At 45.6% G+C, this 20,470-nt stretch overlaps 1 protein-coding gene across 4 annotated transcripts in view; it reads left to right on the top strand.

Annotated features, from left to right (window-relative positions):
* Positions 1-20,470, top strand: part of ak8 (adenylate kinase 8) — a 62,892-nt gene that overhangs the window by 255 nt on the left and 42,167 nt on the right. For 3 of the 4 annotated variants that reach the window (XM_077715333.1, XM_077715334.1, XM_077715335.1), the window contains exons 2-6: positions 7,899-8,002; positions 8,360-8,444; positions 8,507-8,556; positions 8,626-8,736; positions 9,162-9,230. In XM_077715333.1, coding sequence (XP_077571459.1) covers positions 7,919-8,002; positions 8,360-8,444; positions 8,507-8,556; positions 8,626-8,736; positions 9,162-9,230 — 399 coding nt within the window. In that variant the 5' untranslated portion in view covers positions 7,899-7,918. The remainder of the gene's footprint in view (positions 1-7,898; positions 8,003-8,359; positions 8,445-8,506; positions 8,557-8,625; positions 8,737-9,161; positions 9,231-20,470) is intronic. The other variant, XM_077715336.1, reaches the window with a different exon arrangement.

The raw sequence follows: 20,470 nt of genomic DNA on the forward strand, positions 1-20,470 counted from the left end.
ATTTATAGTTTTCCCGTATTTTATACGGTTTTTGAACGTTTCAAATTGTGTAGATAGAAAAACTCTTTTATGGGAAATTTGTATTTTCTAAAAGTTAGTTTTTGCTGTAATTCTGGTCCCCAATCACTCGTTGCTTCAAGCATGACATGTGCACGCGCTTTGGTATACGGCGGCAATCCGGCGGCAATTCCTCAAACATTGCCTAACACGATGGCTACCTGCTAAAAGTTTTAGAAATAACTCTGACATAATTTGAGGCTCTCAAAAGCTGCTTTCCAGACACGCAAATGTTGAAAGGCCATGTCAAGTCAAATCAATCAATGATAGGCTACACTGTAGCCCATGGGCCATTTGGGATCACTTACCACAGGAAAAGCAACCCCGTCTATCTTCATATAGTCTTTTACTTCTGCTCTCAACTCAAAAAATATCTTCAACACGTTTCCTCTGCTGAGCCAACGTACCTCAGTGAAATAGAGCACATCCCCATATTCTGACTCCATTTCCTCTAAAAAGGAAATTATTTCTAACCTTGCATTCTTCTGTTGAAGAGTACGTTGTTTGAATTGATTTGGGGTAAAATGAAGATGAAGAAGTGGAGTGTGAGGAGAATCAGAGGATCCAGTAGCGGCTACAGGATCCTCTATTCTCCTCACACTCCACTTCTTCATCTTCATTTTACCCCAAATCAATTCATACAACGTACTCTTCCAAACAGAGAATGTAAGGTTGGTGATGTGATTCCAGAAATGGAATGGCTGCTAAAGAAATTGTTGGTAAAAAATGTTTTATGCTGTTCTCGAGGATTTGGTGGTGTTTGACTCAAGAAGGCATGTATGTAAATTATAGCCACATTGCTAAATTGGTTTAGAGGTTTGCAACGCACCTCGATCTGGGGAAATTAAAGAACTAGTGCGAAGATAACCAGTTGAGACATGATGCTCTTATCCCACAGAAAAGCCAAGATGGACGACCAATAAATTCAGAGTCCTTTTGGCCACTCATATTCAAATTTGAGTGCATTTGGGATAGACCGCTTTCCATTGATGAAATAGATTTAAAAAGTTCTGCTCTGCCTTCCTCACTCTCTCTCTATGACAACAGCGAGATGATTTTCAGCCATGTGAGGAAAATTCATACACAGTGTAAAAGACCTAATTAAAGATTTAGTTTTACACTCTCTTAAATATATTTGGATTACAATGCAGTATTGGCGGGCCATTCATTTTACAACCGGGCCTTGAGTAGTGCTACGTGTGAATCAATCCAACCCTCAATAAGTATATTATGTCTATAAAACCTTTACTGCAGCTACAGCTGCGACACATAAAAAGAATCAATAGTAACCTCAAAAATTTAAGTAATATTTCAGAAAATAGACACATTTTAATCAACAAAAAATATTTTTATTTATACACAGAATCCATCCTACATTCTTTCCTCAGAAGATTTCAATTACTCTGTCCTACAGATTACATGAGCGGTCCATCAAGAAGTTTTTTTCTATCGCCAAGTTGATGCTGAAAGTCGAGTCTGTGCTGTTGTACTACTGGCATAAATCTTGATTCTATTTAGGGCTAAAAATATCCGTTCGACAGAAGCAGTGGACACAGTGGGATGATCACTGCCAAACACTAATGTGTACAACTTGGTCCCCGGTCCAAATTGTCTGTTCCCTTCCTTTCATTTCTTTCCCCCTGGTTGCACTGCTTTCAGATGTGTGTTTTCATATTGAATCATTTAACCAATCAGATTTCAGCCATTATTTGTTACCAGGGTCAGAAATCTGCTTCAAGGCCCTCACAATCAGTTCTGCAGGCTCTGCTGCATTAAACATGCATCGATAAGACTGTTGCTTAACCAGACCAGAATCAGAATTCGATTTGGTGACACCAAGGCTTTCTCGCAGGCGTAGGGATACATCATTGCCTTCTCGCAGTCGTAGGGAAACGTCAACGCTTTCACCAACTATGATTGGCCTGTGATAGAGTAGGCGGACCAAATCCAAAGTGACCCAGCCAGAGCTCGCAAACTCAACCCACTCTGGCAGACGGAGGAAAACAAATTGATTTGGTTGCAGATTTGCTGGCAAAGCCATTTTCCAGACGGGCTTTTAAAAAAAAAATGGACATTATTAAGTGATAGGTTCATTAATAATTACCTTCCGATATAATTATCAATCACTGCAGGCAGACATCTTATTTAATTATTGACATTTAATTAAATAAATTGCATCACTGATAATGACCTCATAAGGGGACATAGATCAGAGCGTCAAGACAACACTGGATTTGCAAATTTGACTTGTTTTACTAAAGCAGCAATGAGACACCAAAGCTCTGCTGGACACTTACAAGCAACGGTGCGCTCCAAGACTTTTGGAGAATCCCGAGTGGAGGTACAATTCAACGAGCCAGTGCGCAGGGAAACGGAGTGCCACAACGAAAAGGTAAAGAAAAATTGGGAAATCTTAAAAAGTTTGATAGACAGTGTTTTATTTCGGAGTCACGATGAAAGCGCTGCATCCCCAAACAAAGTAAATTATGTGAACCTTCTTTCTCTCATTGCTGAGAAAAACACAGATTTACATGTCCACTGCCTGTCCGTTTAGTGGAACCTCGGGTAAAATACAAATCGACCTGATTACTGCTACTGCTGAAGTGATGGATGAAGAGATCAGAAGGAAAATAAAAAAGTACTGTTTGTTTCTGTAATGGTGGACGAGATGACAGACGTGAGCATTGCAGCATATTTTGCACTGGTTCCGCGTGACGTCAAGGTGTCAAGGAGCGGTTCGTCAGATTTGAAAATGTTACCAGTCGGAAGCGAGCCGATGACATTGAGGTCTCATCATCCAATTTTTGGTGGAAAATGAATGTCTGGGTAAAGTTCTCTCACAGTGTTATGACGGTGCAGCGGTCATGTCTTCTGGATTAAATGGGGTGCATGCTAAATTTAAGGAGAGAGCACCGTTAGCTTTATTCATACACTGCTATGCACATCGGCTCAATTTAGTACTGACTCAGGGTGCCTCAAAGCATTAAGAATGCAAGATATTTTTTGCTCACCTGAATGGCTTTGCTGCATTTTTTCCCGAGATCACCTCGACGCACACAGCCTCTGGACGAAATCTGCCAGCGGTGTCTGCCTCGCGTGACAACAACACGGTGGCAGTACACATCCAGAGTGCTCAAAAAGTTATTTGAGAAGAGAGCTGCTCTAAAGGAACTGTTTCATCACATCCTGGAGCATCATGACGAGTACGATGTGTAGTCTATGCGGGGTACTGATGGATTTAAAGTACATTTGGATGATTTTGAATTTTGTTTTTTGCTTCACACATTTAATGGAATTTTTAATCATTCAGACGTGCTTTATCAATTCTACAGAACAACAAACTGCATGTACAGTTTTGTCTTGCAAGAGTTAAGGAGTTTTGTGACACAGTTGAACGCGAGAGGAGCCAATATGAGGAAATCTATGAGACCACCGAACACAGTGCGGGTGCTCCAAGTGCACGAAGAGGTCAAGCGCAAGATTCTCGCGCATATATATATATATAACAACATATATATATAACAACTTCACGACAGGATTCTGAACAATATTATTTGCCCGACGCGAACCAGATTTCAAGACCACGAAAGCCTGATGTTTCTCTCCCTCCTCGACTCGCAGATGTTTCGGGAATACCAAAAAACTTTCCCACATGCAGCCTTCTCCACCATAACGCAGAGCCACAAAACACTTTTTGATCTGCCTTGGCTAAGAACAGAACTGATTGTAATGTATGCCATGGATGATCTTACAGGAAAATCTCTCACTGATCTCCTTGACTTCCTTCAGCAGAAAAATCTCAGTAAGAACAATGGGCAGCTGTACACAGTGTGTTTGGCAATGCCCATCCCCGTGTCCACTGCTTCTGACAAACGGACATTTTCAGCCCTAAATATAATCAATACTTATGCCAGAAATACAACAGGGCAGACTCAACTGTCAGCATTAGCTTTGATTGTGATAGAAAAGAACTTCTTGATGGACCTGAAACGCACATGTAATTTGTACGAATAAGTAATGAGTAATAAGTATAAGTACAAGAGAATAAGTAATTCAAATCTTCTTGAGGAAAGAAAAGAGGATGGATTTTGTGTATAAATAAAAAAAAAAATAGTTGAGTAAAATGTCTATTTTCCAAAATAATATTTACATTTTTGAGGTTATTATTAATTATTTTTGTGTCGCAGCTGTAGCTGCAGTAAAGGTTTTATAGACATAAAATACTTATTGAGCGTTGGATTGATTCACACGTAGCACGACTGAAGGCCCAGGTGTTTTAGTACTGTTAAACATCATAACCACTAGTTATTTGTTCTCCGCTCTGTTTTTCCATTCCTACCTGTTTTTTGTGTATTTTTTTCAGAGGGTTTTAACGATAGTTCATTTCTATGGCAAACGTTGATTTGAGATACGGGTGAATCGACATCGAGCTTAGTCCCGAAATTTAAGCTCATATCTCAAGGTACCACTGTATACAAACGGCCAATGGGCCCGTCTCGACCAGCAATGTTCCCTTTAACTTTTTGTCTGTCTGGGTAGAAAGACAACATCCCTGAGCACACTGAGTACCAGTGTGAGCAACATCATCATTGCTCGCTATGGGCACACACCATTATCACACCTCACACCACGGCGAATGAGTGGTTCGCGCGTCGCCCTCACAGCTCTGGGATCCTGGGTTCCAATCCAGGTCGTCCCACCTGAAGTTGCATTGTATTTTGTGCGCTCCATATGATTGCTGTGCGCGGAGAAGATGAGAGTAGTGCGCAATAGCTCACACGCGCAGCTTAAGAGGGAACATTGTCGACCAGCCTGATTGATCTGTGACACGTAGAATGTGGGATGGATGCAGAGGACTACCGGAAGGGTTTACCACCCGTTCGATCTCAGGAGGACAGGCAGACCTTCTGGCCAACGAGATAGACCAGTGTACAGGTGGGGTGGCCATTGGCCTGTCTATGGGTGCACGTGGAGGAGCATTGCAGCGCAGTCTGGGCGGCTTGATCCCAAGGACAAGAACATTTGGTAAGGTGTACATGGATGACACAGTAATATTTACCTCCAGAGACGGGAACATAGGGGGTTAGTAGGGTACTCGGACGTTTGGTCGCCGGACATTTGGTCGCCGGACGTTTGGTCGCCGGACGTTTGGTCGCCCGGACGTTTGGTCGCCCTGACGTTTGGTCACCGGATGTTTGACAACATGACAGAGTGTGTCAAAATTATATTCATTAGAGAAGTTTAATATCTAAATATCTACTGTTTAGCTTTCAAGATTATATTCACCCGGGCGACCAAACGTCCGGGGACCAAACGTCCGGGGACCAAACGTCCGGGGACCAAACGTCCGGGGACCAAACGTCCGGCGCCCAAGCGTCCGGCGACCAAACGTCCGGTGACGGCCTGGGTGGTGCAACGGAGCACTCTTCCAGCTCCTGATTTGTGCGTTCACGTTGCCCATTTCCCTATGGGTGATTCAGAGCTGAGCATAATGACGACCAAACGTGGGAGGTGATTTGGGGATATGCTGCACCAGTAAGTTGGCAGTCTCCTGGAATAAAGCCTTGGAAAATGGTCGACTTTTGTTAGCATCACCTTGTAAATGTTGGGAGACCGGTGAGAAAGTCGACAGCAATGTGGGACCAAGAGTGGCTGCTGATCAGCAGTAGAAGACCAGAACTTGAATTAGTGGAGGACTCCTCCCTCATTGTTGGCCAAGAAAAGCCCTGGCGTAACAGTGCCAGTGTGCAGGTGACTCCTTGGTGGCAGGTCAGACGAGAGGCCCATTCTGGTTCCCTAGAACGAACCAAGGCAGAGATATACGAGTTCTTCTGCATACCTTCTTGGGGATCAGGCTCTGCATCTTGGGGCCCCAGGACCTCAGAGTCAAGGTCAGTAATTGTGGGAGGATGGCTACATTCCACGCGCAAGGCGTTTTAATCCGGCCCACCGACGTTGTCCAAAGAATGTTTATTTTTTTATTATTTTTTTATTTTTTCAAGATGACGCCGTCATGCGGAGGCCAGTGGCAGTAGCTGTGTCCACTATTATTAGTTTTTCGTGTTTTACAGCCCCTTTATCTTTTTTTAAATTACATTTTAATATTTTTAATACATTCCATTTTACTTTACTTTGTACTTTATGCTTTTTAGTTTAATGATGAGTGATGAGTATGTTAATACTATAGTTCTTTTTTTCTGTTTATGTTTCATACGTTCTGTTAACGGATGCCCATCCTCTCACAATGACTGACCTTTTCGTCCTCCTAGTCAGAGGGTTGGAAAACACTAGACAATCGTGTTTCCCATTTTTATAACCTGGAACATAGGACAGCGTGAAATCAAACTTGCTAAAAACATGTCCCACCTCACTTGATGGGGGTTCAACCTCTGGGCTTACTTAGGTATCCTAAATTCTTGTGATCAGTCCAAAACAAATGGATGACATGCCCCTTCGAGGTGATGCAGCCATTCCTCCAAAGCTGACTTCACCGCCAGCAATTCATGATCCCCAATGCCATAATTGTGCTCAGCCGGGGTCAGCCTATAGGAATAAAAGACACAGGAATGCACCCTTGTGCTGTGAGAGGACTGCACCCACCCCCAAGTCTGAGGCATCCTCTTCCACAATGTACTGCAACTTGGGGTTTGGATGGATGAGCACGGGAGCAGAGGTAAAACGAGCTTTAGGAAAGAAATTTCTGTTGCGGAACGGAACGGGGACATGGTGGATGTGAGCACTGTGAGGCACGCAATGCGGCTTATATCCCTGATGAACCGTCTGTAGAAATTTGCAAACCCCAAAAAGCATGACTGTTTCCTGCCTTCCGCGACAACCGTCACCTTCGCAGAATCCATCCGCAGTTGCCCGTCGGCCACAACAAACCCGAGAATGGTGGTCTGTGAGATATTTTGCACTTCTCTGCCTTAATGTAAAGGCGATTCTCCAAGAGTCATTGAAGCACCTGGTACTCAAAATGGCCCAGGGGGGTGGTGAAGGCATGCTTCAATTTATCTCCCTCCCGGATGTGAACCAGGTGGTTTTTGGTGAAAAAACGAGACTGAAGCAGAGCAAAGGCGGAGTCAATGAGAGGCAAAGGAAACCTGTTCCTGACTGTTATGGCGTGGAGGCTGCGGTAGTCGGTGCAGGGGCGCAGTGAGCTGTCCTTTCACAGGTTGGATCATGCTGTTATGATTGTGAGTGAAGGGCCCCAAAGCAGGCACAAAAACAGTTTTGATCGTGATGATTTCTCTTTATTGCTGGCTGAGCAAAGGCACAACGGAAGCAGCATAAGAGTGTCAGTGAACATGGCATGGGGGTCAACAGCCGTGAAGTCTGTGGGAAAATCCAAGGCAAAGGTACAAGATCTGTAGGGTGAGAAACGTAGTTAATGAACTGATAAACACGATCCAGCAACGCGGTAAAGGTCTGGGTGGCTTAAGTAGGTCACTTATGGTCGTGAGTCACACCTGTTGTTGCAACCTGATGTTGCCCGACCCGTCTGGTGCTGGATTGGGTGATAGGTGCATCCAACCACCTGCTTAGCCCTGTGCCTGATGCAAACCTCTTCTTTATTTTCCCCCCTTATCCAAGGTCGGGTTGCCGGGACAACAGCTTTAGCAGGGAACCCCAGACATCTCTTTCCTCAGCCACGTTTTGCAATTAAATATGGTAGCCCAATACGAGATTACGGTTTTGATATTTTTTCCATCCATTTGTAATGAAATATTGAATATGGACAGAACATTCCAGTTATGTTTTTCCAAACCTTGCCAATCAAATATCAAATGAGTATACACATTTTATGTTTTGATACTTTTCTATACTTTTGACAACCTTAGAAGTCTCTCTCAAGAGGCAGATGATGGAGAGTGTTCATCCCCTCAGGGTCCCCCCTCAGATGGCCATCTACGCTGACCAGCACAACATCATTCACCTGGTCCAGGTCAGCTCCGACAAATTTTCTCACTCGTGAAAAAACACACTCATTTTCCGCTGTTTCTTTATTGTCAATGTAAACAAAAAATGCCTTTCTAGATACAGCCCGACCGAGACAGTTATATAGCGACATATATTACTTTGGGGGAGACATGTTAGACTACCTGCCTAATCCCCATTACAGTGGGGGCGGAAAAACACGGTCTTCCATTGCCCCTCAAAGGAAGAGGAATGACAAATTCGGGAAAAAAATAAGATTAGGGAACAGCTGTGGGGACGTCCGCCTCTGTTGGAAGATGAGCAGAAAAAAAGTCCAAATCCGTTCAGTTCATCGTAGCCGTTATACATGTGTGTGTATATGAAGAGTATGGTGTCCAGCCTGGCTGTGGAGCAGCCCGAAGACCCCATCGCGTACCTCCTGCTTCTGCTGCAGGAAAGCAGTGTGCACGGTTAGTCACTCCATTGTCTACGGTACCATAAGGGCTCATTCATCTTGTTCATGTGTGTCCAGTTCCTAGGGTGGTCCTTTTGGGTCCTCCTGCCGTAGGGAAAACCGCTGTGGTGAGCAGAGTCTTCCCTGTCATGGTGCGGATGTTCCCGAAGTTCATTGCCTACCCGTGTATCTGACAGGCCCGGAAGCTGTGCGCTGATGTCAATGCAGTTCACGTGACCATGGAAACGCTCCTCGACAACCAATCGCAGCTCGGCGAGCAAGCGCGCCAGTATGCGCTCAAGCAACAGGTCCGTGTTATGGCTGAAAATCATCCAATTTGTTGCGATACGATATCTATCCTTTGGACTATGATACCATATTTGCCAGTTCTACAATATCTGAAGCCATTCAATTTTATTCAAGGGATGATTGATATTATATATATATATATATATATATATATATATATATATATATATATATATATATATATATATATATATATATATATTCTGTACAAGCAAAACCATTTTAAAAATGGGTTAAACATGTATCAATTTATATTCTCCACTGAGAATAGTGTTCACTTAGCAAAGGTAATCAACAAGTGACAACACTCATAAGACTCCCATAAGACTTCTGGTTATTCATATGCTGGTTACACACACGATTTAGTATATGGTTACGCCTCAAGTACGTGTGCACAAATAAACGATTTTGGGTGTTTATTCAGGAGGTTCCCGATGATCTTCTGGTTGACCTGATTCAAGAGCGACTCAAACAGTCAGACTGCTTCAACACGGTAACTTTCATCCACACAGAGCGGTGACTAGATAATCCCGTTTCTGAGGAGAGTTCATGCTTTTCAGTTCTAGAAATTGCCGTGGATTACTTCCTGTTAATTTTGGGCATTACAATGTCACCTCTTGTTAACTTATTAACTAATTGTTAACTTAGTATTTCCAGTGACTGTTTATTTTGGGTCACTGAATCTTCATTTTGTGACAATTCTGGGGCACCTCCTGTTGTTTTAAGGTCACCTATTGATTCCGGTTATTCATTCATTCATTTTCTGTACCGCTTATCATCATAACGGTGAGGTGTGGTGCTGGAACCTGTCCCAGCCAACTATGGCCAGAGGACTGGGAACACGTGATTTTTTGCCAGCCAATCACAGTTAACAATGAAACGGAAAACCATTAATTCTTACAATCATACCTAGGGGCAATTTAGTGTGTTCAACCAGTCTACCATGCATCTTTTGGGAGGTTGGGAGAAAACTGGAGTAACCAGGGAAAACCCACACAATTAGGGGTGTCATATTGTCGGGTTTAAAACCATATACATTCAATAACTTCGGATCAGAGGTAGCACACGCAGAGTCGGCTTGATGAGATTTTCAAAGACTTCAGCTGAAGGAGGGGTCAGCGTAGCCAGCGCTGGGAGATGTGTCCATCCCCCAGCCTGACCAGTTCGAATCCCTGGCTACCCCCAACAGTCACGCTAGTTTTATTAACAAAGGGTCATGTGACCTAGGTACAAACTTTAGGCGGGAAGAGGTGAACAAAGAAATGGGCGTGTCTTGGTATATGACACGCCCCTAACTCATAGGTGTCATGATGTAAATTTCCACTAGGCTCTCCAAAATTCTATCCAAGTGACTATACTGAATGAAAGTAAAAAGAATACATTCTATACTCCACACATATCCAGTGACTTTTCGACAAGTTATGGATCTGTAGTGACAAGGCTGTGCAATGCACCTGTGGTGCATCAGTAGCCCCTCGTTTTTAGACAAGGCTGTGCAACGCACCTGTGGCGCATCAGTAGCCCCTCGTTTTTAGACAAGGCTTTGCAACGCACCTGTCGCGCATCAGTAGCCCCTCGTTTTTAAAGACAACAGTCTTCTTCCGTCCGACGATTGCCTTGCTAACTGCCTTGAGTGCCTGCCATGTCCCCTATGTTCTCCTGCCTTTGTATGGTTGTATTTCTTGTTGTGTTCATTCTGGTACTTTAGATTCCTTGGTTTACTCGTCGGCTTGGCCAGTTTTGTTTGTACATTAGTATTCCCGCTGAGTAATATACCTTGGATGGGCGGCCTACACAACTCAGGAACATATTGGTCGATTTTTCAAAAACTGGTATTTATTGAACAAAGAGAACACGTAAGAACCTAAGTATCAAAAGATATAATAGTATGGATCAAAAAGTACAACAAAATATCACGACCGAGTTGCAAATAAACGAAGGGTCTCAAAGTATCTCACATCTGATCTAATTTTCTGAACCGCTTTATCCCCATTAGAGTAGCGTGGGGTGCTGGAGCCTATGCCAGCTGACTCCGGAAGGTGGTCAGCCGATCGCAGGGGACAAGGAGACGGACAACCATGCAAACTCACTACAATACGGGATGAATAAAGTTATCCAATCCAATACTTAGTGGCAATTTAGAGTGTCCAATAAGCCATTCATGCATGTTTTTGGAAAGTGGGAGGAAACCGGAGTACCCGGAGGAAACTCACGCAGGCCTCGGGAGAAAATGCAAACTCAATGTAGGTGGACTGACCTGGACTTGAACCCAGGACCCCAGAGCTGTAAGGCCTACACGCTAACAACTTGTCCCACCGGGCTGCCAATCAAAATCAATTTTCCCTATACTGTAAAATAACTAAATACAAATAAACGGTTCCCACCACCTGAAATAAAACACCTACAAATAAGATATTACATTGGAAAAACATGTTTTTGATTGTTCTAATTCACCACCGACAGTTGTGGTCAAAGGTTTACATACACTTGTGAAGAATGTCGTGGCTATTTTGAGTTTCCAGTTATTTCTACAACTCTGAATTTTCTCTGATAGAGTGATTGGAACAGATACTGGTTTTTAAAAAAAAAAAAACGTTCACAAATTTTGGTTCTTTTATTACCATATTATGGGTGAACAGAAAAAAGTGATCAAATCTGCTGGGTCAAAAATATACATACAGCAGCGCTTATGTTTGGTAACATGTTCCTTGGCCATTTTCACTTCAATTAGGTGCTTTTGGTAGCCATCCACAAGCTTCTTGCAAGCTTCTGGTTGAATCTTTGACTACTCCTCTCGTCTACGAAATGTCAAAGTTAAGCTCGGGGCGCTCGGGGCAGGTGAGTAGACGTCTGATGATGTTCCACGGACAAGGGTTTTGGTACCGTCCGGCTTGCAGTCTACTCACAGTCCCCTATGTTTCGAACCACCTTGACCTGAGATTGGGGAATCCACGTAGACCTCTCAGCAATCTTTGCAGCACTGGAGGCTGGTGAGTTGGGCCACGAATGGGTCTTCCCATCGTGGAGAGAACCAGGACTTCCTTTTTATGACTCGGATCAGCATCCAGTCACCTGGCTTCACCACCTCCTGTAAAGTAGACAAAAGGGGATCCTGGCAGCTTGCATGTTCTTTGGACAAGCTTCTCCAAACATGTTACCATCCATTCTGTGAGTAGATCGAACACGCCCTTAGTCTTTTGTCATGTTTCACCTTCCCATAGAGCAGTGGTCTCAAACCGGTTCCACATAGGGCCGCAGTGGGTCCTGGTTTTTGTTCCAACCGATCCAGTGCCAACATTTTAACCAATCAGGTGTCTTTAAAATAAGTAGCACCTGACTCTAATTACCTGATTGCACTTGCAAAAGGTATCCTTGTTGAGTTGGAATGAAAACCTGCACCCACTGCGGCCCTTTGAGGACCGGTTTGAGACCACTGCCATAGAGGATGTTGAAATGGTCTTCCATGAACATTTGTTTGCTCTACCAGTCCCACACTCTTTTGGACGTTGTCCTCGTTTGGGCCCGAGGTTACCTTGCACAACATGTCTGCAACAAATCAAACAGTTCCTACAAAAAAATTAAAAGTAGGTATTTAGACCTCTGGGACATGGAACACACGCTGTACCATGTCCATCATCCCCCCTGTTGAGACATGGTTAAATCCATGGCTCAATTTTGGAATTTTTTTTTTGGTAGGCTCGATAGGCCTTTAGCTGTGTACAGATCTTCTGCAGACTGTTCTGTGCCTTTCTGTATAGATGCATCTCTACCTTCTGTGATGCAATGTTTTGCATATCAATAAATACTGTTTTTGACTCAGTTTTTGTTGTTGTGAATACTGTGCAGTAAGTGTTTGCGCTGCTGCTTTAGCTGCTGTCATCTTTAGCGCGTGCTCAACACCTGCATACGGCCACTTGGTTGGGCTTAATTCTCAAATGGACAAAAATCACAACAATCTTACTTATTCCATCACTTTGCTTGTGAAAATCTGAATGCTTTATCAGTCAAAAATAGATATACTACCTGTTATTCTATTGCAATTGCTGCTTCCTTGTTAAGATCAATAACTATATTTGATTTTTCCTTTCCTGCAATTACACAAATGAACTAATCATGCTAAAAATAGGAAAAATACAAAAAGCGAACCAGGCTGCTTTCTCCTCAGGAAAACAGCTTTCCCGCTCTCTGCAACAGTTACATTCACATCAATTAATATCCAGAAACACATGTATACATTTATAATTCTGAAAAGAATTGAACCCACTAAACTGTCCTTTAGGGCAATTAAAATTCATTACCTATAAATTGCATGCTAATCAAGTCCCAATTCAATTAACAATGTGTATCGTGTTGCATATTAAACTCAATTGTTTGAAATTCAAAATATCCCAAACTAGTAGTCGTTTTTATCAAATGTAACATTCCATTGTTGGAGTTTGCCAATTATCTCCTTTAAAACTTTCTTAATCATCATTTTCCAATAGTCAGGCATAAAATTAAAATTTAGTTAGATATCTATCCATTGCAATCTCTCTTTTCTCTCTAATCGTTTACTTTAAAAAGCTGTAAGAAGGTTTGTTCTCAATTGAAACGCTTTCACTCTTTTATGGAGACAATAAAACCAATATAGAAAGTTCCTTATGGTTTATGGCATTGCTCCTCGAGCAATAATCTTTCCAATCAATATTGGATGCTTTCCATTACAATCAGTCAATAAGCTTATCTTACCTGTCTCCTCAAACGTTTCAACTGAGAGAACCTCCTTACAGTGCAAAGATGGATCTGCATCCTCCTTTTCAGCTATTTTCATGTCTGCTGTTTGGTCAGCAACAGTTGTACGGACGTTCTCATTTTGGGTTGCTCGTGCGTCTTCTCCATGTTTCCTGTTGAAAAACACAGTCTTCTTCTGCTAACTCAAAATTAGTGCGTTTCTTTAAAGTTTTTCTTTTATGCAGATAGCCAGATTAGACTCATCATTCAGCTCCAATCGTGTAGTGAATGATGGCGGTTTTGTCTATAGTCTACTAAATAAGATTTCCATATTTTGTTGTCCGGTTGACCTCGTTATGTGGGCGCAATGATTTCATAACGAAGTATGGAACCTTTTGTCAATCCCGTCAATCAGTCTGTTAAGACAATTTGGATGCCATTATCACTATAAATCAATGGTACTTTGGAATTTCATATGATGCACTGTTTTATTTATTTTTTTTCATTTCAGTGCTTCAAAATTTCGCATTGCAGATTTGTTCCTCCAATTCAATGCATCATCATCAAAAAAAAATTCTTTGGACTAAACAATTTTCCTTGATTTTTCATTGCCATCCAAAAAAGGCTTATTGGCGATTTCAGAAATTGATTTCAAATTTCCAATCCTTCGCTGCCATCCCTAAAAACGGCTTATTGGCGGTTTCAGAAATTGATTCAAATTTGCTAAATCCTTTTCCACCTTGATATCTAACGGATTGATTATATCTTGGTGGATGGCCAATCAAAAACACAAAAACACAAAAAGACAAACAACCATTCACGCTCACACTCATTCATAATCAGACATCAGTGGTCAGCAATTTTTGTCACTAGTGGAGAGGTTGGCAGCTAACTACCTTTTGCTGTCCTATCAGCACTAATCGTTCTCAAAAGAACTAGGTTAACGGCATTTGGTTGCCATCAATTGTTTGATATTAATGCAGTCTGTGATATTTTAACAGTCATTAATATGACTCACGCTAAAGCATATTTCATCTAGTGATGGAAAAACAATGAATCATGTTTCGTGCACTAAACATATCATCATCTTATTCCATCCTATAGAAATCATGCTAATTTACCTAATAATTTGGATCAATGCCATTTCTGCATTGTTTTCTTCTCGTTTGATATCATTAATAATTTGGATAAATGCCATTTCTGTCTCCTCTGCCTCTAAATCCTTATCTCTCTCTGCTCTTACTTGGTGCGAGATAACTTGAGAGGTCTCTTGCCTGGGCATTCCAGGAGCCCCCGCAACCCCCCTTGTGTCCTTTGTTTGTAAAAAGGTACGAGTCTGTACGAAGAGGGTGCATAGGTGGGGGCCACTGTCTCTTGCAGGCCTGGTATCAATCAAAGCTGTTATGTTGGTGAGTTTTGGGATTGGTTAGTAGGAGATAGGCTAGGGAAAAAGGCTTTTTTCACCCCGTTTGGCTGCCATTTTTCCTTTGTCCTCGGCTCAGTCATTTTTTCTTCACATGTGCTTTGCCCTTTTCAGCCCCCCCACCCTTATCTTGTTCTCTCTCGGGATGTCCCGTCCCAATCCGCCATCTCTTAAATACTGTTACGATCGCGTCGCGTAACAGTATTGGGGGGGGGGAAGTGAACCCAGGTGCGGAGTCGCCGAAGCAAATGGAAAAGGGGAGGCAGATATGTTGCTCTTGATGCTTGATTTAATGAACGGGGTAGCATAACATAAACAACTTAGCTTGAGCTTGGGAGAGCGGTGCTTGGGAGAGCGGTGCTCGGGAGAGCGGTGCTCGGGAGAGCGGTGCTCGGGAGAGCGGTGCTCGGGAGAGCGGTGCTCGGGAGAGCGGTGCTCGGGAGAGCGGTGCTCGGGAGAGCGGTGCTCGGGAGAGCGGTGCTCGGGAGAGCGGTGCTCGGGAGAGCGGTGCTCGGGAGAGCGGTGCTCGGGAGAGCGGTGCTCGGGAGAGCGGTGCTCGGGAGAGCGGTGCTCGGGAGAGCGGTGCTCGGGAGAGCGGTGCTCGGGAGAGCGGTGCTCGGGAGAGCGGTGCTCGGGAGAGCGGTGCTCGGGAGAGCGGTGCTCGGGAGAGCGGTGCTCGGGAGAGCGGTGCTCGGGAGAGCGGTGCTCGGGAGAGCGGTGCTCGGGAGAGCGGTGCTCGGGAGAGCGGTGCTCGGGAGAGCGGTGCTCGGGAGAGCGGTGCTCGGGAGAGCGGTGCTCGGGAGAGCGGTGCTCGGGAGAGCGGTGCTCGGGAGAGCGGTGCTCGGGAGAGCGGTGCTCGGGAGAGCGGTGCTCGGGAGAGCGGTGCTCGGGAGAGCGGTGCTCGGGAGAGCGGTGCTCGGGAGAGCGGTGCTCGGGAGAGCGGTGCTCGGGAGAGCGGTGCTCGGGAGAGCGGTGCTCGGGAGAGCGGTGCTCGGGAGAGCGGTGCTCGGGAGAGCGGTGCTCGGGAGAGCGGTGCTCGGGAGAGCGGTGCTCGGGAGAGCGGTGCTCGGGAGAGCGGTGCTCGGGAGAGCGGTGCTCGGGAGAGCGGTGCTCGGGAGAGCGGTGCTCGGGAGAGCGGTGCTCGGGAGAGCGGTGCTCGGGAGAGCGGTGCTCGGGAGAGCGGTGCTCGGGAGAGCGGTGCTCGGGAGAGCGGTGCTCGGGAGAGCGGTGCTCGGGAGAGCGGTGCTCGGGAGAGCGGTGCTCGGGAGAGCGGTGCTCGGGAGAGCGGTGCTCGGGAGAGCGGTGCTCGGGAGAGCGGTGCTCGGGAGAGCGGTGCTCGGGAGAGCGGTGCTCGGGAGAGCGGTGCTCGGGAGAGCGGTGCTCGGGAGAGCGGTGCTCGGGAGAGCGGTGCTCGGGAGAGCGGTGCTCGGGAGAGCGGTGCTCGGGAGAGCGGTGCTCGGGAGAGCGGTGCTCGGGAGAGCGGTGCTCGGGAGAGCGGTGCTCGGGAGAGCGGTGCTCGGGAGAGCGGTGCTCGGGAGAGCGGTGCTCGGGAGAGCGGTGCTCGGGAGAGCGGTGCTCGGGAGAGCGGTGCTCGGGAGAGCGGTGCTCGGGAGAGCGGTGCTCGGGAGAGCGGTGCTCGGGAGAGCGGTGCTCGGGAGAGCGGTGCTCGGGAGAGCGGTGCACGGGAGAGCGGTGCACGGGAGAGCGGTGCTCGGGAGAGCGGTGCTCGGGAGAGCGGTGCTCGGGAGAGCGGTGCTCGGGAGAGCGGTGCTCGAGAGAGCGGTGCATGGGAGAGCGGTGCTTGGGAGAGCGGTGCTTGGGAGAGCGGTGCTTGAATGGCCGTCCGTCACCAGAAACCTGGTCCGTGGCTTCGGTACGGGTGCGACTGGCGACCTCAGTGGCAACGGAAATACTTTGCGTGGCCTTGGCACAGGAGCTTGGGGCACTTGAAACGGCGTGGTCGGCCGAGTAACTTCGGACACTTGGACAGGCGTGGTCGGCCGAGTAACTTCGGGCACTTGGAAAGGCGTGATCGGCCGAGTAACTTTGGGTACTTGGAAAAGCGTGGTCGAGGTCGAGTGAGGAGCTTGGACGGACGTGGTCGGCCGAGGAGCTTGGACAGACTTGGTCGGCCGAGGAGCTTGGACAGACGTGGTCGGGAGAGGAGCTTGGACAGACGTGGTCGGGAGAGGAACTTGGACAGACGTGGTCGGGAGAGGAGCTTGGACAGACGTGGTCGGGAGAGGAGCTTGGACAGACGTGGTCGGGAGAGGAGCTTGGACAGACGTGGTCGGGAGAGGAGCTTGGACAGACGTGGTCGGGTGCGTAACTTGGACAGATGTGGTCGGGAGAGGAGCTTGGACAGACGTGGTCGGGAGAGGAGCTTGGACAGACGTGGTCGGGAGAGGAGCTTGGACAGACGTGGTCGGGAGAGGAGCTTGGACAGACGTGGTCGGGTGCGTAACTTGGACAGTGGTTAGCGTGTCCAGGCACTCCTTTCGCTTCGCTCTACGGCGTGCCGCTCGGCGCCTCCTCTGGGAGGATTGCACAGCACCCCCGCCATTACGTGGTGTCCCATAATAGGTGCTCAGCCCACTCTGTATTTGCTGGTCGGGGTATTTGGAGTAGGAATTGTCGGGGGAAAAATAGGGGTAATCCTCCTCCAGTGGAAGGTCTCGGGGTCCGAATTGGTCGAAGAATTCATTATCGGATTCCGAAACGCCAGCGAAAAATCAATTTCCTCAACGACGTCCTCCTCACCAGAATCTTCAGGTTCCCTCCATGGTGAAACAATTCCGCTGGTCATAGGCATAAGATAACTTGGGCGGTTTCTGGGGGTTGTACGCACCTGGGCATCATGATTAAACTGTAAGGGCTTCCCAGGGCGACGTGCATAGCAGTGGTGGGGCGTAGGAGTAAGCTGCGGATCTAACTCTCCTACCAGCTGAGACTCATCTCCAGCAATGATGTGCCTGAGAGCCCCGCACCACGGTGTGTTCATTACAAAACTCCTAAACGATTATGAGGGGTTTCTTATACACTCCAAGCAGTCCGGTGTCTTCAAAGTGGATGGTTGGCGTCGCCAAGCGCGTCGGCGCGAGCGTAGGTGGCGCTCCGCTGGGTCCATGATGGTCGGATCGTGCTGTTACGATCGCGTCGCGTAGTGCGACGCGATCGGGGGGGAAAGTGAACCCAGGTGCGGAGTCGCCGAAGCAAATGGAAAAGGGGAGGCAGATATGTTGCTCTTGATGCTTGATTTAATGAACGGGGTAGCAGAACATAAACAACTTAGCTTGATCACTTATTACAAACGAAAAGAAACATGCAGCGTGGCGTCAATGTGAACGGCATGACTACGAGGAAACACAGGGAATGAAACCAGACGATCCGACAGCGTTCACGGAAAACCATAATCCTTAAATAGCATAAAAAAACCTAATCACGTAATTAGCCACAGCTGAAAATAATCGTGACATCATGCCAGGAGGGGCAATCCAGCCACTCCTGACAAATACGTATTTTTTTCTTGCTTCTTAATTCCTTTGAATGGTTTGCAAAGGTTCCACTAACAATCCCCCCCCCCCCCCCCCCAAACCATGTACATTGTTCTTTTTTGTCCATTCTCCTACATGGACGCAATTGTCAGGAAAATGTCTCTGCATGAATTTCACATCATCTGGATATTCTTTACTATTCCCAGAGCCCATTTTGGATGCCTTTTTCCTCTTGTTCTTTGGTTTTGAACTTTTTCCAAACAATGGTCAAATGTTACTCTATTAATATATTTCTTTAGGATTTTTAGGGACGTCCCAACTAATTTATTATCTTTTTAATAACGTTATTATCCTATTTATCCGTCTACATCGACTTTATAACTGTTATTCTTTTATTTTGCAAGGCCTGCGCGCGTCACGGCGTACTTCCGTTTTTATTATATCTCTATATAATGATTACTTTTTATTTAGTGCTTTTTACTCATCGAGTGCATTATTTTTGGAAGGTTTCCCTTATTTTGAACAGTCTCTGAAAATCCTTTTCACAAAGGGGGACTCTAACCCCCACCTTAGGTTTACGCCGCGTCACTGACGCACCTCTTGGAGACACTCTAGTTGGCTAATCCAACTAAGCGTACCATCCGTTGCATACCTTACGTTTCTATTTTAATTTTCTTAACGACATACGTAATTCTCACGTGTATGCATTCCTTATCTCCCACTAATGGAGCGTTTTTCTTCGACTCTTTCACGAATGGAAAAACAGGATTTTCACAGCCTTGTTATATGTACATTTTTAAATGCACTTACCATCTGCCTGCCTCCTCTTTCTCCGCCGGGTTCCTTTCTTCAAACGGGCCGCGATCGACCGAAAAGGCCCCCTCTTTCAAAGTAAGAGGGCTGACGTCAGTAATTCTCGGCTTTCAGTCCACCGCGGTCTGAGAAATTCAGAAATGAATCTCCGGGATTTTCGGTACCAGAAAATGTCAGGTTTAAGACCATATACATTCAATAATATCGGAGCAGAGGAAACACACAGCCAGTCGTGATGAGAATTTAGACCACTTCATATGAAGGAATGACCGATTGGAATTCCTGGCAACTCCCCACAGACAAACTGGTTTTATTAACACAGGATCATGTGACAGAGACAAACTTAAGGCGGGAAGAAGTAGACAAAGAAATGGGAGTGTCGTGATAGATGACACCTCCTTAACTAAAAGGTGTCGTGATGGAAGTTTCCACTGGGTCATGCAAAATTCTATTCTAGTGACTACACTATATAAACCAAAAGACATAATAATAAGCATAAAATACACTCATACTTCACAAAAGTCATAAAAGAACCAAACTTCATGAATGTCGGGCGATTCGCCAAAAGACGTTCACCCGACGGACGTCTGGCCGAGGGACAGTTCGCCGAGGGGGCGTTTGGCCGAACGGAGAGTTAGCCGAATGGATAGTTAGCCGACCAGATAGCCAGCCGACGGAAATTGTGCCGATGCGCTCGCCCCGCCCCCGGAGGTTGCGCCGACGCGCTCGCCCCGCCCCTGGTCGTGTGTGTGTACATGTTTTTCAACCTTGACCCACGGGCCATTTACGGCCCTTACAGATAACAACATTCATTTAGAATAACAAGGGCAATTATTCACAGCCAAACACACGCAGAACAGTACGTGACAGAAGAAAAAAAGTAGTTATAACAGTAAGTACTGTAATGAAATTGGAAATACAGGAATCCTACTCCAGTACATGACAGAAGAAAAAAAGTAGCTAAGCAGTAAGTACTGTGAATCCAGGAATCCTACTCCAGGAAATTTACACCAGCATAGAAAACATTGAGATTAATCTTTGAATTAAGGTTCTCAGCAAATCATTTTGAATATATATTTACTAAAATAATGGAAAATTATTTAAAATTAAATTATTTTTTATTGGCACACATCACTAGAAGTAAATAAAATATTGTTCTTATTGGCACACATCACTAGAAGTAAATAAAATATTGTTCGTATTGGCACACATCACTAGAAATAATTAAAATATTGTTCTTATTGGCACACATCACTAGAAGTAAATAAAATATTGTTCTTATTGGCACACATC

The sequence above is a fragment of the Stigmatopora nigra genome, chromosome 4 (genome assembly GCF_051989575.1).
Source record: "Stigmatopora nigra isolate UIUO_SnigA chromosome 4, RoL_Snig_1.1, whole genome shotgun sequence".
In the NCBI taxonomy this organism is placed as follows: domain Eukaryota; kingdom Metazoa; phylum Chordata; class Actinopteri; order Syngnathiformes; family Syngnathidae; genus Stigmatopora; species Stigmatopora nigra.